General features: G+C 46.6%; 1 protein-coding gene and 1 pseudogene across 1 annotated transcript; both read left to right on the top strand.

Annotated features, from left to right (window-relative positions):
* The first annotated feature begins 722 nt into the window (after nt 1–722).
* Nucleotides 723–6,231, top strand: LOC103011323 (mannan-binding lectin serine protease 1-like). The gene is made up of 4 exons (XM_007195237.2): nt 723–777; nt 1,996–2,190; nt 2,788–2,887; nt 3,347–6,231. Exons 2-4 carry the CDS (start codon nt 2,137–2,139, stop codon nt 3,535–3,537), a joined length of 345 nt encoding a protein of 114 aa, XP_007195299.1. The 5' UTR covers nt 723–777; nt 1,996–2,136; the 3' UTR covers nt 3,538–6,231.
* Nucleotides 6,232–12,701: 6,470 nt separating this feature from the next.
* On the top strand, nt 12,702–14,353 carry LOC103005428 (elongation factor 1-alpha 1-like; annotated as a pseudogene).
* The last annotated feature ends 1,185 nt before the right edge of the window (nt 14,354–15,538 follow it).

Genomic DNA, 15,538 nt, shown 5'->3' with positions numbered 1-15,538 from the left:
TTAATTTATGTACTACTTATAAAAGCCTTGTGAGGTGGTATTGTCCCATTTTCCAGATGAGAAAACTGAGGCTCAGCAAGATACAGGGACTTACCCAAGATTCAGCTCATAAGAAGTAGATCTGGGGATAGAATTCAGATCTTCCAACTTAAAGCCCAATGTTGTTTTCAGTATCCAGGCTCTTTTACAAACGAAGAGATAAGTGTTCTATCAGTGCTCAACCCATTTCCACACTGCCTCGAGATCTGCCAACTTCATAGACTTCTAGGATATCAGAGCTGGGAGGGGTTTTAGAGAATACCAAGTCCAGCCTCTTCATTTTATGGATGGAGAAACTGAGGCTCAGAAGGGGAGGGAACATAACATATTGTGGGCTAAGCTGGACTTTATATTTATTCAGTTATTTATTGAGCACCTACTATGTGTCAGCACTGCATGACACATAGGCATGGCGATACAGCGCTGAATAAGATAGATGAGATTACTGCTCTCATGGAGTCTAGGTTCCAAGCTAGTTGGGACTAATGCCTAAACCTCTGTCGTGGGTAACCTCCAACGCAGCAGTCTTCCTCCCCACCATGCTGCCGTTCTCTGAGGGGGCAAACTCAGCCCTTCCTCCACAGGCAGAGGATGATGGGGCTGCAAGATGCTACCCTCTGAAAACCCCACAGACAGCCTCTCTGCTCTCACTGTGACTTCTCTCCTCCAGGGGCCATGGTCACCGTCAGTGGCTGGGGGAAGCAGTTCTTGCAAAGGTTCCCGGAGACCCTGATGGAGGTGAAGTTCAATGTATACCCTTCAGAGGGTGACACCTCTGCCCTGCATTGGACCTTTCTGCACCATAGTGCGCATTAGGGGGTTAGAGGCTTCGGCAGGGGGTGGGTGAGAGAGGTACCAGGGGCCCAACCTCACCTTCAAAGTTAAATGAGACTGAATCCCAACTAGTTTGATCTGTTTGTTCTACATGTCATAGAGCTCTAGTCTCTAAACATTGCTTAATGTTTCTGTAGCTTATTAAAGTCTCAATTTATGGAAATTCTTCCAGAAAACAGCCGGCTTGGACACCCCCAAAGGTGATCCATCTATATACATCATGAAGATTCACATAACAGAGTAACCAAGAATGGGCCAAGGAATGGGCCTTGAGAGCTGCAGTCCTTGCAGCAATGAACTTGACTGATGCATTTAGAAGTTTACATTCTTGTCATATCAGAAAAGAACACTGAACCAGGAGTAAGGAGCCATGGCTCCAAGTCCTGGCTCCTAGTCCTGGCTCCTAGTAATCTTAAACGAGTCATCTTGCCTCTCTAGACCGCAGTGTAGTATCTCAAGCTGCAAAGTCAGGGGCAACGCTAGATGTCCTCCAGGAGCTGCCTGGCTCGGACATTACCAGGTTCTACGACTGCCACAGCTAGTCTCTAAACCCTTCAACATGCATTATTTTAGCGTACTTTAAAATTCTGGATTGGCAACAGCAATTTAGCCCTTCAATCATTAACTCTAGAGTGTTTATTCGGTGCCTCCCGTGTACAAGACATTGTATTAACTACTAGGTATGCTGGGAGGTAAGAGGACAGATCTGGCCCCTGGCCTCCTTGGGCTTACAGTCAGGTGGGATAGACAGAAAGTAGTTATCAGTGTGATCAGTGGGATGAGGAAGAGGTGCAGGATGCTCTGGAATGTACAGCAGGGGCTCTGACCTTGTCTTAGGGGCACAGGAGGGCTTCCCAGAGGAAGTGACACTTAAATGATGCACGAGCGATGGATAGAGGTCAGTCAGGCACTCAGCAGCTTGCCGAGGACATGTGCTCACGACCACCCTGCCTGACTTCCTCTCCCCACTTCTCTGGGAAGGCCACGGCCCCAAAGAGACCTGAATGCCTCTGGTCCCCTCCCAGCAAGGGCCAACAAGAGTTGTGCTTTTGGGGGCGGTGTGACCCATTCAGTTCTTGGTTTGGCTGAATGAGACTCATATGTTTCCTCTTTTTATTCTAGACATCCATTCCAACGTTTACCCCCAAGCTGAATCAAGGGCAATAATAATCACAGTACCTTACTTTATGTATCAATGTATCACCTCAATTCAAAATAACATTTCCTGAGTACTGACCATGTTCCAAGCTATGTGAGAGAGAAATGGACAACATACAGACTGAGTGTCTGGAGGCTCACACTGTGGTGGGGGAGAACGTAAGTGAATGCTTGCTGCAAGGTGAGCCTCACTAAGGCTACACCACCTACTATTTATGCAGTGTTTGTAGTTTACAGAATATCTGCTCATTCATCTCCTCTTTGCGCAACAACTCTATGCAATTAGTATGTCAAATATTGTGACTCCCATTATTCGGATAAGGAAACAGAGTCTCAGAGATCTGAGAAAACAGTGATGAAGGCTACGTGCCCCAGGTCCCACAACCAATAATGGGAAGAGTGAGGAAAAGAAGACTGCCCATAGGTTTTGCATACACTGCCATATTTGAGATGATACATGTGCTAGGCAAGTATTATTATCTCCATTTTACAGATGAGAAAACTGAGGCCCAGAAAGGGCAAATGACCTGCGCAAGGTCACACAGCAAGTTCATGACTAAGACTGTACCAGAACATGGATCTCCTGATTCTGCATTCAGTGTTCCTTCACCTGTACCATAGGTAGTTTGTGAGGCCAGGCCTAAGGCAGACCCAGGCTCATCCAGGAAGGGGATGGGGATGAGTCAGCTCTAGAGGTGTCAGAGCAGCAGGGCTCCTCAGCCAGGGGTGGGGACCGACAGTGGCCTTGTGTTCCAGATCGAAATCCCAGTTGTTGACCACCGCATCTGCCAGGAGGCCTACACCCCACTGAAGAGGAAAGTGACCAGAGACATGATCTGTGCTGGGGAGAAGGAAGGTAAGTCAAGAGGCCGACGTACAACAGGGCACCACCAGTCAGGGAGGGGAGCCGAGCCTGGCAGTGGAAGGACTGGAGACCTTGGAGCTGGCAGGTTGAGTAGCGGCGTAAAGGGAGGAGTGAGGTGGGGGAGAGGGAGGACGGTCATGAGAGGAAGGATTCCACTGAAGAAGCTGCATCGGAGAGAAGGGGGCTAAGTAAGGAATTTCCATAATTCCTTTCTCCCAGCCCAGCTCTTGCCTTATGAAATGAGAGAGTCCTAACCTGCACTTATTAAAATCACTGAGGTCTGAGGAGGTCTGACCCACAACAGCTGAGTCCAGGTCTGGGTCCAATGGTCTACTGCGCCCCCTGGTGCCTGATTCTCTGAACTACAAGGCAGTTGTGGAGAGAAGGCAGCTTCTCTGGATTTGGGGCTAGGGAAGGAGACACTTTAACCTGCCTCACTTCTTCCTCTAGGCGGGAAGGATGCCTGTGCGGGTGACTCTGGAGGGCCCATGGCGACCTTGGATACAGAGAGAGGCCAATGGTACCTAGTGGGCACAGTGTCCTGGGGTGTGGACTGCGGAAAGAAGGACCGTTACGGAGTGTATTCCTACATCTTCCACAACAAGGACTGGATACAGAGGGTCACCGGGATGAGGAATTGAATTCGGTTCCTCACCTGTCCATGGTCGGTCAGCAGCAGAGGATAGTTATCTGATGCAAGATGCCCCTTGCCCTACACGCACCTCATTCGGCCCATCTATTACTGGCCAATAAAGGGGGCATCTCAGCCCCCTTCTCACTCTCTTTAAAGAAGCAGAGTAGCAGGGTGGTCAGAATCCAGGTTGTATCACCTACTAGCTTTGTAACACTGGGCAGGTGACTTCACCTCTTGGAGCCTCAGTTTCTTTGTCCATATTATGGAAATGGCATACCTTACCTACCTCATAAAAGTCTGATGAGGATCAAATTTAGTTAATATACATATAGCACGTAGCACAGTGCAGGCATAAACTAAGTGCTCAATAAATATGACTTAGCAGAAGGCCAGTGTGTCTACCAGGCACATTACATTCTCTTACAAATCCTGGCTGGGCCTTAGGGCTGATCAGTGTGCCCCGCTCCCCTCAACCTTGACCATCTCCTTCACCTGCCCCCGAATACTCCATGCTTCTTTGCTACCATGCATTTCCCAACCCCAATCCCCACCCCTCCCCATAAAAGGGTAAAAGAGACAATGTTCTTAGTCTATGGCATGTCCCATAGTGATGCACTTACGACCATGAGCTAGATACCAAACTGTGAGAGTGCCTGAGAGAAGCAGGCACTCTCACAGGGTGGGGAGATTGGGAATGGTGAATTAGGAAGTCAGACACCAGGTTCTAGAACCAACTCTGCCCCCAGCTCCCTGTGACTCTATGCAACTCCCTTCCCCTCATCCCAAAGGACCCTCCCAGCTCTGACAATCTAGGATCCAATGAAGCCATTTCTCCCTGAAGAGATGAGTTAAAGCCAAAATAACCGAAAGGCAAAAACTGCCTTAGGTTCAACAGAGCTTTGTTGCAGACCAAACACTGCTGCTGCAGCAACACCCACCCCTGTGCACCACACCCTAGTTCCCAAGGACGTAGCCCTGGCAAAGTGCTAGCCAAGGGGCCTTTCCTTATTCCTAAGCAGAGCCTCTGCTCTAGGCACTGGCCTCCTTTTCTTCCTGGGAACCTGAGTTGCACAAGGTAGGCCCTGGGAGGCTAGACTCAGGCCCCTGCACTCTCCCTCCCTGTGTCCACAGCTGACCCCAAGCCACCATTCCCCTGGTTCCTCACCCCTGTTCCTCACCCTGAACACCCCAGCCCTGCAGCGTCATAAGTGCTTCCCAAGCAGAATGCCTCGCCTCTCCAAGAGCCACCTCCTCTCTCAGGAAGCTTCCAGGGACCTCCTCCCCTCCAGAGCTCTGAGATTTAAGCCTTTCAAGGGATCAGAAGCCCCAAGTCCCTGGCTTCTGTTCTATCAAAATTGGTCTTCATGGGAGATTTCATTTCTCGACCTGCACTGCAGCTGCTGGAGTCATTCAGGGTCTCCTGCTGAAGGAAGATGAAACTGAGGAATGAGAACTTATGGACACTAAGCCGTAAGCTCACCACTCAGGGACGGCAATTCACAGCCTGCTTTTGATTCTCTGAGCAAGTCATTCTACCTCTCTGTGCCCTGCTGTTTATTCTCTAAACAGAAGATGACAATCATACTCAATCCCACCAGACATTTGTCAAGCAAACTGGAGCTCTATTTCAGACACCAGAGAAGAACTGCAATGCAAAGTTTTGGAACTACCCTAAGGCATTCCAAACACCATGCCTTCCAATTTCACAGCAGTGCCTGGGTGCCCCCATGTGCCAGGCTATGCTGACCGCTATGCGGACCACCAAGATGAGGGGAACATGATTCATACCTTCCAGGAGCTCCTACAGGAAGAGCTGACACATACACAAGTGTCTATCATGAACAGAATGAACCCCACCAAGTGCTATGTGTCAGCACAGCGCAGAGGTGAAAGAAAGGCCATTCTAGTATGGAGACGTTGGAGGAGGGGGCATCAGAAAGGCATCCCAGAGGAGATGGTGTTGGAGCTCAGCCTTGAAGAGGGTGGGCATTTCCACAGGTAAGACAGAGGGAGGCCTTCCAGGTAGAAGGACAACAAGAGCTCATGTCCACTCAGGCTTTCCTCAGATTACACTCTCTTCCCTCACAAAAAAGACATGTCCAGCAGACCAGTGCTCTGACTCCGGGATCAGAGCCAACATCTAAAAGAAACTTTCTCCTTAAAATCAGACAACCATGAGACTTGAAGCAGCCTCGGAATTTGTGTACAAATACTGACTTCTGGCTGGACCCAGTTTATCCTGTTTATTCCCCCAATTGCAATTTCATCCTGATTCTAAGGGATGTCTAGATGTGCTGCTGGACTTGGGCTTACCCTTGATCTACAAACATTTACTAGATATACCAGCCCCCGCACTGATGCTAAGGTCCAAGAAAACCAAACGTCTCACAGAGTCATAGAAGCAGAGGGTTGGAGTGTCTGTTAGGACCATATTGTCTAACTCTATGACCTCATTCTTGAACATATCTAAAGATGGGAAACTCACTACCTCCAAATATAGCCAATTTCAACTTCAAAACGTGCTCTTAGAAAGATCTCTTCTATACAACCAAAATCCACCTCCCAGAATATACTTAGCATATCTAAAGCTATGATTCCGTACCATGAACGTTGTTATCAGCAATAATGATCATGTGCCCGATTTCATTAGAAACAGAAGCTGTTGCTCTACAACATGTGTAGCTGTAACTACACATTACTTCCAATAAAATCTGTATTGAGTCAAAGCATCCTGTTTGGCTTGTATGTTTTTCATGTACTGATAGTTCTGGTGAGTTGTGTTTTCGTTTATCAACATTTCTCTGTATCCAATTAGGATCCCTGACCCATGAAGAGAGAGAGAGAGATTATGATGGGAAGATCAAATTATCGATACCAAAGCACTTCTTAGGCTTTTCAGGTCAGTTCTGATTAAATACCTTGTTCTGCTGTTCCTGTACGTTATCAAAATATCCCAGGATGCCAATCTTTCAATATCCAAGTTGCATTTCTTGATTGTCACCCACACCCGGAATAGAAAAAACATTTTTTTTCGGATCGTGTGTTCAGTTGTTTGGTTCAGAAAATACGGCACCAGGTCTCTGAGTGGCCTGCTCTGAGTTGGAGTATGTACTTTCCTTCTGCCGTGAGTCAACCTTATTCCCAGGCGGCAGGAATCAAAGAATCAGCAACACTAAGAAGTCCTTCAAGTAAAGGTAGGCAACAATCTTGGAAGGAAAATCTATACCCCTCACGCAGCAGAGACAGTGGCCAATCTGGGTCTAGTATGGGACTTGAAATCAAGAGACCTAGGTTCTAACGCAAGCATATGTTGACTTCTTTATCCACTTAATTTCTCCATCCATAAACTGGCAGAAAAATCTTTGCCCTACCCCTGTCTGAGGGTTGTTGAATCAGATGAATTAGCATATAGGAAAGAACTTTGGAAACTAAATTAGCTCAAAATGAAAAGGTCTATGGGAAATAATCACTAAAATACTTTTGAGTATTTACCATATGATTGAGACCACACTAAGCTCTTACACAATTCTCTAAGTTAGTCCTCATAATAACCTATGACAAAAGTACTATTATTATCCCCATTTTACAGCTGAGCAGACTGAAGCACGGTGAGGTTAAAAATGTGGCTCTACCTAGACACAACAACACCCCAGTAGCAATGAGCACACGTACTGTCCAGATTTTGGTTTCTAATACTATTCTCCAATAAAAGAAATAAGGGCTCCTTGAAGACATGGCTGATTCTAGGACCAGGGCAGGAAATACACAAGATGATACAAAAGTATCTGGTACCAGAATTTAAGTAAGTCACACAATGATGGGGGTGTGTGACACAGGAACCAACAGGAAGAGCTCCAGTGGTAAAAGCTGGTATAATTTGAGCAGCAAAAATTTTTTTTTTATGAATTTGTTATTTATTTATTCATTTATTTATTTTTGCCTGCGTTGGTTCTTCGTTGCTGCACACAGGCTTTCTCTAGTTGCGGTGAGCAGGGGCTACTCTTCGTTGTGGTGCGTGGGCTTCTCACTGCGGTGGCTTCTCTTGTTGCGGAGCACAGGCTCTAGGTGCACGGGCTTCAGTAGTTGTGGCACGCGGGCTCTAGAGCACAGGCTCAGTAGTTGTGGCGCACGGGCTTAGTTGTTCCGCAGCATGTGGGATCTTCCCGAATCAGGGCTCCAACCCGTGTCCCCTGCATTGGCAGGAGGATTCTTAACCACCGCGCCACCAGGGAAGTCCCCGAGCAGCAAAATATTATTGGATTATTACTCAAAGTATAAAATAAATACCCGTAAATATATACTTATATGAATAAATAATTGAATAAAAAAATAGAGGAGAATAAAAAATAATTTATGTAAATACTTTGCCCTAAAGGAGGTGGAACATAGCTCCCCATCCCTTAAGTGTGGGCTGCATATAGTGACCTCTTTCTAAAGAGTACAGTATGGAAATGGGGTGAGGGGAGAGCCACTTTATAGAGGAGAAGCCTGACAAAACGTTGCCTCAGCCACACGAGCACAGTTAATATCAACAGAGATGAGTCACACTGCTAGTTTGTGACCTTGATATGCTGTGATGAAAATGTTGCTGCACCTCTGTGTTCTACCTCCCCAGATCTCATAAGCCCACTCTAATCCTGAGAAACATATCAGAAAACTCCCAACTGTGGGATATTTTACACAATACTTGACCAACACTCCTCAGAACTTTGGAGATCATCAAAAGAAAGAAAGTCTGAGAAACTGTCTCAGCCAAGAGGAACCTGTAATAGGTTGAACTGTATCCCTCAAAAGATATGCTGAGGTCCTAACCCTCAGTACCTCCAAACAGGACCTTATTTGGAAATAGGGGCCTTGCAGATGTAATTAGTTAAAACAAGGTCATACTGGAGTAGGTGACGACTGGTGTCCTTAAGAGAAGATGAGACACAGAGAAACAGACACATGAGGGCAGAACACAATGTGACGATGGGGGCTGAGATTGAAATCCCACAGCGGCAAGCCAAGGAATGCCAAGGAATGCCAAGGAATGCTAGTTTCAGCAAACTAGCAGAAGCTAGGAACACACAAGGAAGGATTATCCCCTACAGGTTTCAGAGAGAGCATAGCCCTGCCAACTGTGAGACAATACATTTCTGTTGTTTTAAGCCACCCAGTTTGAGGTGCTTTGTTATGGCAGCCCTTTATGGAAACTAATGCAGAGCCTAAGAAGACATCTTTAGATGACATCCTGGGACAGAAAAAGGACATTAGGTAAAAACTAAGGAAATCTGAATAGTTAAGAATAATATATCAATACCGGTTTATTAATTGTGACAAATGCACCATACTAACATGGGATGTTAATAACAGGGGAAACTGGTGAAGCGTATATGGGAACTTTCTCCATCATTTTCACAACTCTTCTAAAAATCTAAAAGTATTCTAAAATTAAAAGTTTGTATTTAAAACAATGTGACCTAAGATCTTGTAGCCAGGAGATTAGGGGCACTGGGATTTGAAACCAGTTCTGATGGACTCTGGAGCCCAGGCTCTCGCCCCACTGGTTCTATACCAGTGGTTCTTGAACTAGGCAGCACACAGGAAACTCCTGGTTTAAAATTTTTTAACCACCTTAAAGAAATACTGATGTCTGGTTCACAACCTCCAGAGACTCAGATATAATCAGTCTGGAGTAAGGCTGAGCACTGGGGGCTTGGGGGTGGTAGTTAAAATTCCCCCAGGTGATTCTAATGTGCGCCCAGTTTGAGATGCACGTTTCCAGGCTGTCCTGCTCATGTGTGACCCCTGAAGAATGCTGGGACCCTTTATTTCCCAAGCTGGGGTTTTTTGACCCAGGTCATGCTGCTGGTGAGAGGCGGAGGAGAGGCAAACACCCTGCTTCTCTAGCCCTAGATCCAGGAGTTTTCTGCGACTCAGCAGCAACACCGTCACTAAGACATTTCTACAATAATGTCTTCCTGGCAAGAGCAGTGCTCTTTTACTTTGCAGTGGTAAACTGAAGAAGGGGAAAGCATCCCAGGCATGGACAATAGCATGTGAGAAAGCAGGGGTATGATAGGGTGTTTGGGGGAAACTGAGTGATTTGGTGTCCCTGGAGAGCCAGAGAAATTGGGAGAAAAAAGAAGAGCATCAGGAAGTACTGACCTGGGATGCTCAGCGTGGTTTTGGGAACGGGGAGACACTTGAGGGTTTTAGACCAAGGAGAGACGTGATGAGCTTTACCTTTCAAATCACGCTTTAGTGCAGAGAGTAAACTGCGGGAGAAGAGCCTAAAGGTAGGGAGACTCAGTATGGCTTCCCAACCACAAGTGAGGCACCCTCTGGTCCTGAACAAGGGCAGGCCCGAGGAGAGGGAGGATAGGAATCGGCTTCCAGGGGCTCTGAGAACCTAGGGCTGGGCCTAGAAGAGCCACTTGGAAGAGATTCAAACCTCTGTTCACATTTGAGGGTGAATTAGTAGAGAGTAGAGGGGGAAAAGGGCAGGGACCAAAACCTGAAGGCAGTAACTGTTTTCAGGTCCCTGGACTTTCTGGCACTGGTGCACTCTCCAGAAAGGAAGCCAGGGCATTCTCTGAACTTGAGGGAAAGAGACAAACAGGGCCTTTGTGACCACCTCCTGCGTCTGGTATGTGTTGGCCTTTTTTCAAGAAGATAAGGAAAATGTCTTTTGTATGCAAAAACACAGGCTCAATTCCCAGCAGTGAGCTTCTGATCACAGGAAAAGGAGCCGGGACCCTGCTAATATTTAGGCAAAGGCTCCTAGGGAGGCGTCTCTGAGAAGTGGGGTGTTAGGACAAGACAGTGTTAAGACAGGGGAAGATGTGTCGAGCCTGGGTGTTGCCCAGGGCGAGCATGCAGGATGATGAACAGATTAGTGTGGGTGGGAACAGATCTTACCCTCCAACATCCTCCAGTCCCAGGGGAAGTCTCTGCAAAGTAACATGCCAACAGGCCAGCACCAAACAGAGCAAGCCCCGGGGATCCAAAGGGTACAGTGTAGATGCAGTCCAGGTCCAAGGTCTTAGATGATGCTGACCTATTTTAAAAGTGAGGACTCTCACCTCCCATTCAGCTGTTTATCCTGTGACATTATTCCATCTTGCCCATCTCCTGGGACTATCCAGCTTATTTAATCCACGTCCACTAAACGCTCCCATGTGACCCAGACTTGCCAACAGGATCCCAGACCACAGAATCCTTCCTTTAAACAATTCCAACAACGGCTCCCTTTGCTCTGAGTTTGCCTGTCCAAGGCCCAAATCCATATTGGCGGTCTAGGCCTCCCATTAAGTCTTTTTATTTCAGTGTATTTCATCATTACGAAATACTTTAAACATACAAAACAAACAAGATACAAATCCACATCCTGCTCAGACCTGATGAAACAACAGGGGACGCAGGGGACATGGACAGGATTCCAATTCAAGGAGTAAGTTGGTACCATGAGAGAGAAGGTGCTTTGGATGCATGGAAAGAGTTCTGAACCCTGACCCTGAAGACGTGGGCTCCAGCCCCAGCTCTGCTGCCTAATGGTTCTGAATGCTCAAGTGGATCATGCTCTCTGCTCAGTTTCCACAGTCCCCCTCGAGTTTCTCCTTCTTTCCAACCTCTATACATGGCGAGCCCCAGGGCTCAGTCTTTGGGCCTCCTGTCTGTACTCTCTACCCTCACTCCCTGAGTAATCTCATCTAAGCTCATGACATTTAACATCATTGAAATGCTAATGACTTCACTTGCATCTCCAGCTTGGTCCTCTCCTCTGAACCACAGGTATGAATATTCAACTGCCTTGGCATTTCTCATGTTCAGTGTCTAAGAGGATGCCCAAAAAGCATCTCAGACTTCACGTGTCCACAGTCAAGCTCCTGTTACGGCCCCCACGTCTGTTCCTTACACAGCCAACCCCATCTCAGAAAGCGGTAACTCCACTCTTCCAGTTGACCTGACCAAAAATCTTGGGGCGTGTTTGATTCCTCTTTCTCACACACCACACATCTGAGTCATCAACAAACCCCCTCAGCTCTATTTTAAAATACAGCCAGATTCAATCCCAGTTGCTACCACCCTGGTACAGGTCCCGACCCAGGAACAGGCACCATCCTCTCTTTGCTGAATTGCTGCAGGAGCCTCCTAGCTAATCTTTCCTCTTTCATTCTTGTCCCTCTATGGACATTCTCAACACAGTGACACTAAATTGGATTACATCACCCCACTGCTCAAACCCTCCAATGGCTTCTTGTCTCATTTAAATCAACAACCAATGTCCTCATAATGACCTATGGCTTATATGCTCTGACCCCCATTCCCACTTAGTAATGACTACTAAGCCTGAACTGCATTCCAGCTGCATTGGCCTCCTCATGGTTCAACATTCCAGGCTGCTCCTACCTCAGGGCTTTTGCACATGCCCTTTGCCTTACTCAGTTCCTTCATCTTTTTTCAAATGTCACCTACTTAGTGAGACATTCCCTAGCTACCTAATCTAAAATTGTAACTCCATCCCCTGCCCTTCCTGTCCCCCTTGCCTACTTTATTCTTCTCCTTAGTACTTAACACTATCTAGTATACCACACAGCTTACTTATATTGTTTGCTGTCTAGTTTTTCTACTATCCATAAGGTCAGTGATTTAGTCACTTTGCTCTCCACTATATCTCTAGCACCTAGAACAATGCCTGGCACATAATATGTACTCAATAAACATTTGTTGAGTGAATAAATCTTGAAAATAGGGAATATCTTATTATGTCCTCAAAATAATACTGTAAGCCTATTAAGATGGGAGTGAAGAATTATTGGGCTTAGAAGTGAAGGGATACGACACAGACTGAAATTCCAACGCTACCACCCAAGTCCTTGTATAAGGGGACACCTCTCAAGATAACTGCCTTTCAAAAATGTGAATACCTTTAGAGCGAGGTTGAGTCAGAGTAAGATGTATAAATCAATTTGCTCCAGAAAGGAAAGGAAAGGAAGATGCTATGGACATTCAGATAAGAAGGTCCAACCCCAAGCTGACCTAGGCAGACTGAAATCTTGGTGTAACAACTAGATGGCCTATTAGAGGGGTCAGGGTCAGGGCACTATCCCAAATGCCCGAGGCTTAGCAGCTTTTTTGCAACGGGTTTGCCACCAGGACACAGGTGTCATGAAAACCACCACTAAACCTAAGCAAAAATGGGAAAGGAGAAGACCCACATCAACATCATTGTCATTGGACATGTAGATTCGGGGAAGTCTACCACTACTGGCCATCTGATCTACCAATGTGGTGGGATCGACAAGAGAACCATTGAAAAGTTCGAGAAGGAGGCTGCCGAGATGGGAAAGGGCTCCTTCAAGTATGCCTGGGTCTTGGACGAACTGAAAGATGAACGCGAGCGTGGTATCACCATTGATATCTCCCTATGGAAATTCGAGACCAGCAGGTACTATGTGACCATCATTGATGCCCCAGGACACAGAGACTTCATCAAAAACATGATTACAGGTACATCCCAGGCTGACTGTGCTGTCTTGATTGTTGCTGCTGGTGTGGGTGAATTTTAAGCTGGTATTTCCAAGAATGGGCAGACCCGTGAGCATGCCCTTCTGGTCTACACTCTGGGTGTGAAACAACTAACTGTTGGAGTTAACGAAATGGATTCCACTGAGCCACCCTACAGCTAGAAGAGATACGAGGAAATTGTTAAGGAAGTCAGCACCTCCATTAAGAAACTTGGCTACAACGCTGACACAGTAGCATTTGTGCCAATTTCTGGCTGGAATGGTGACAACATGGTGGAGCCAAGTGCTAACATGCCGTGGTTCAAGGGATGGAAAGTCACCTGAAAAGATGGCAATGCCAGTGGAACCACACTGCTTGAAGCTCTGGATTGCATCCTGCCACCAACTCGCCCAACTGACAAGCCCTAGCGTTTGCCCCTCCAGGACATCTACAAAATTGGTGGTATCGGACTGTCCCTGTGGGTTGAGGGGAGACTGGTGTTCTCAAACCTGGCATGGTGGTCACCTTTGCCCCAGTCAATGTGACAACTGAAGTGAAGTCTATTGAAATGCACCATGAAGCTTTGAGTGAAGCCCTTCCTGGGGACAATGTGGGCTTCAATGTCAAGAATGTGTCTGTCAAAGATGTTCACTGTGGCAATGTGGCTGGTGACAGCAAAAGTGACCCACCGATGGAAGCAGGTGGCTTCACAGCTCAGGTGATTATCTTGAACCATCCAGGCCAAATCAGTGCTGGATATGCACCTGTGCTGGATTGTCACACAGCTCACATTGCTTGCAAGTTTGCTGAGCTGAAGGAGAAGATTGATCATCGTTCTGGGAAAAAGCTGGAAGCTGGCCCCAAATTCTTGAAATCTGGTAATGCTGCCATCGTTGATATGGTTCCTGGCAAACCCATGTGTGTTGAGAGCTTCTCTGACTATCCTCCTCTGGGCCATTTTGCTGTTCGTGACATGAGACAGACGGTTGCTGTGGGTGTCATCAAAGCAGTGGACAAGAAGGCAGCTGGAGCTGGCAAGGTCACCAAGTCTGCCCAGAAAGCTCAGAGGCTAAATGACTATTATCCCCAATACCTGCCACCCCAGTCTTAATCAGTGGTGGAAGAACGGTCTCAGGACAGTTTGTCTCAATTGGCCATTTAAGTTTAATAGCAAAAGACTGGTTAATGATAACAATGCATGGTAAAACCTTCAGAAGGAAAGGAGAATGTTTTGTGGACCATTTGTTTTGTGTGTGGCAGTTTTAAGGTATTAGTTTTTAAAATCAGTACTTTTTAATGGAAACAACTTGACCAAAAATCTGTCACAGAATTTGAGACCCTAAAAAAGTTTAATGAGGAAAAAAAAAAAAGTCTAAGCAGCAGTTTTTTTTGTTGGTTTTTTTTTTATATATATACAATGTTAACTACTTGTTATTTCTATTTATTTATTTATTTATTTACTTATTTATTTTTGGCTGTGTTGGGTCTTCGTTTCTGTGCGAGGGCTTTCTCTAGTTGTGGCGAGCGGGGGCCCCTCTTCATCGCGGTGCGCGGGCCTCTCACTGTCGTGGCCTCTCTTCTTGTGGAGCACAGGCTCCAGACACGCAGGCTCAGTAGCTGTGGCTCACAGGCCTAGTTGCTCCGCGGCATGTGGGATCTTCCCAGACCAGGGCTCGAACCCGTGTCCCCTGCATTGGCAGGCAGACTCTCAACCACTGCGCCACCAGGGAAGCCCTAAGCAACAGTTTTTGAGCAAGGTCAGAGCTAGCAGGGAGCCTTCAGTTCACCTTACCTCTTTGCTTTACAAATGAAGAAACTGAGACCCAGGGGAAGGGAAAGACTAGATCATCCAAGGTCAGCAACCTACATGCCTGGATATTGGCTAAGCCAGGGCTGAAACCCAGGTTTCCAGCCCTCAGGCCAATGAGATTTCTATACCGCAACCACCAACCCACCAGGCCTCACAAGGCCCTGTCACAAAAGAGCCATACAGCAGGCGGATTTCACTTCCCTGATGCATGTGGCAGTACCCACGCAATGCCGAAAATGATCCCAAAGGAAATTTCTTAGCTGGGAGTCCTGCAGAGAACCAGAATGGGACTTGGAAAAGAACTAAATTCCTTCTGGGATATTCAGCCAATGGGAATGGAGCCCAGAAATCACTGATGTTTTCTGTTTGGGGAAATTTTTTAAATAGCTATCTTTGAAGAATGAAAAGTGGCTACCATGCTGCTGGGAAAATGAAGTCATTGTTTTGCAAGATATATGAGGAGAAGAAAAGAAACGATGCTACATATATTAAAATAAACTAGTTCTAACTCTTGGGCTGGGAAGTTAACCCTTGCCTTCCATTTTTTTCCTAAAGTATTTACCAACAGAACTGAAATCACAAAGAGAAAGCCCTTCAGGACTCAAAGGGGAGGCTGCCAATTGAAAGGAAAAGGAGAAGAAAGAAGAGGATGAGCATTCAATCTCATCAGAAAGAAGAGAATGAATATGGGCTTTGTATCTGGAACGTC

The sequence above is a fragment of the Balaenoptera acutorostrata genome, chromosome 4, assembly GCF_949987535.1.
Source record: "Balaenoptera acutorostrata chromosome 4, mBalAcu1.1, whole genome shotgun sequence".
Classification (NCBI taxonomy): domain Eukaryota; kingdom Metazoa; phylum Chordata; class Mammalia; order Artiodactyla; family Balaenopteridae; genus Balaenoptera; species Balaenoptera acutorostrata.
The sequence above is the reverse complement of the archived record's forward strand: the minus strand, read 5'-3'. Positions and strand labels throughout refer to the sequence as shown.

Coding starts and splice junctions, on each gene's coding strand:
- LOC103011323 (XM_007195237.2), top strand. CDS start 2,137: ATGGACAACATACAGACTGAGTGTCTGGAGGCTCACACTGTGGTGGGG. Junction 2,191..2,787: donor ACACTGTGGTGGGGGAGAAC/GTAAGTGAATGC, acceptor CTTGTGTTCCAG/ATCGAAATCCCAGTTGTTGA. Junction 2,888..3,346: donor CTGTGCTGGGGAGAAGGAAG/GTAAGTCAAGAG, acceptor TTCTTCCTCTAG/GCGGGAAGGATGCCTGTGCG.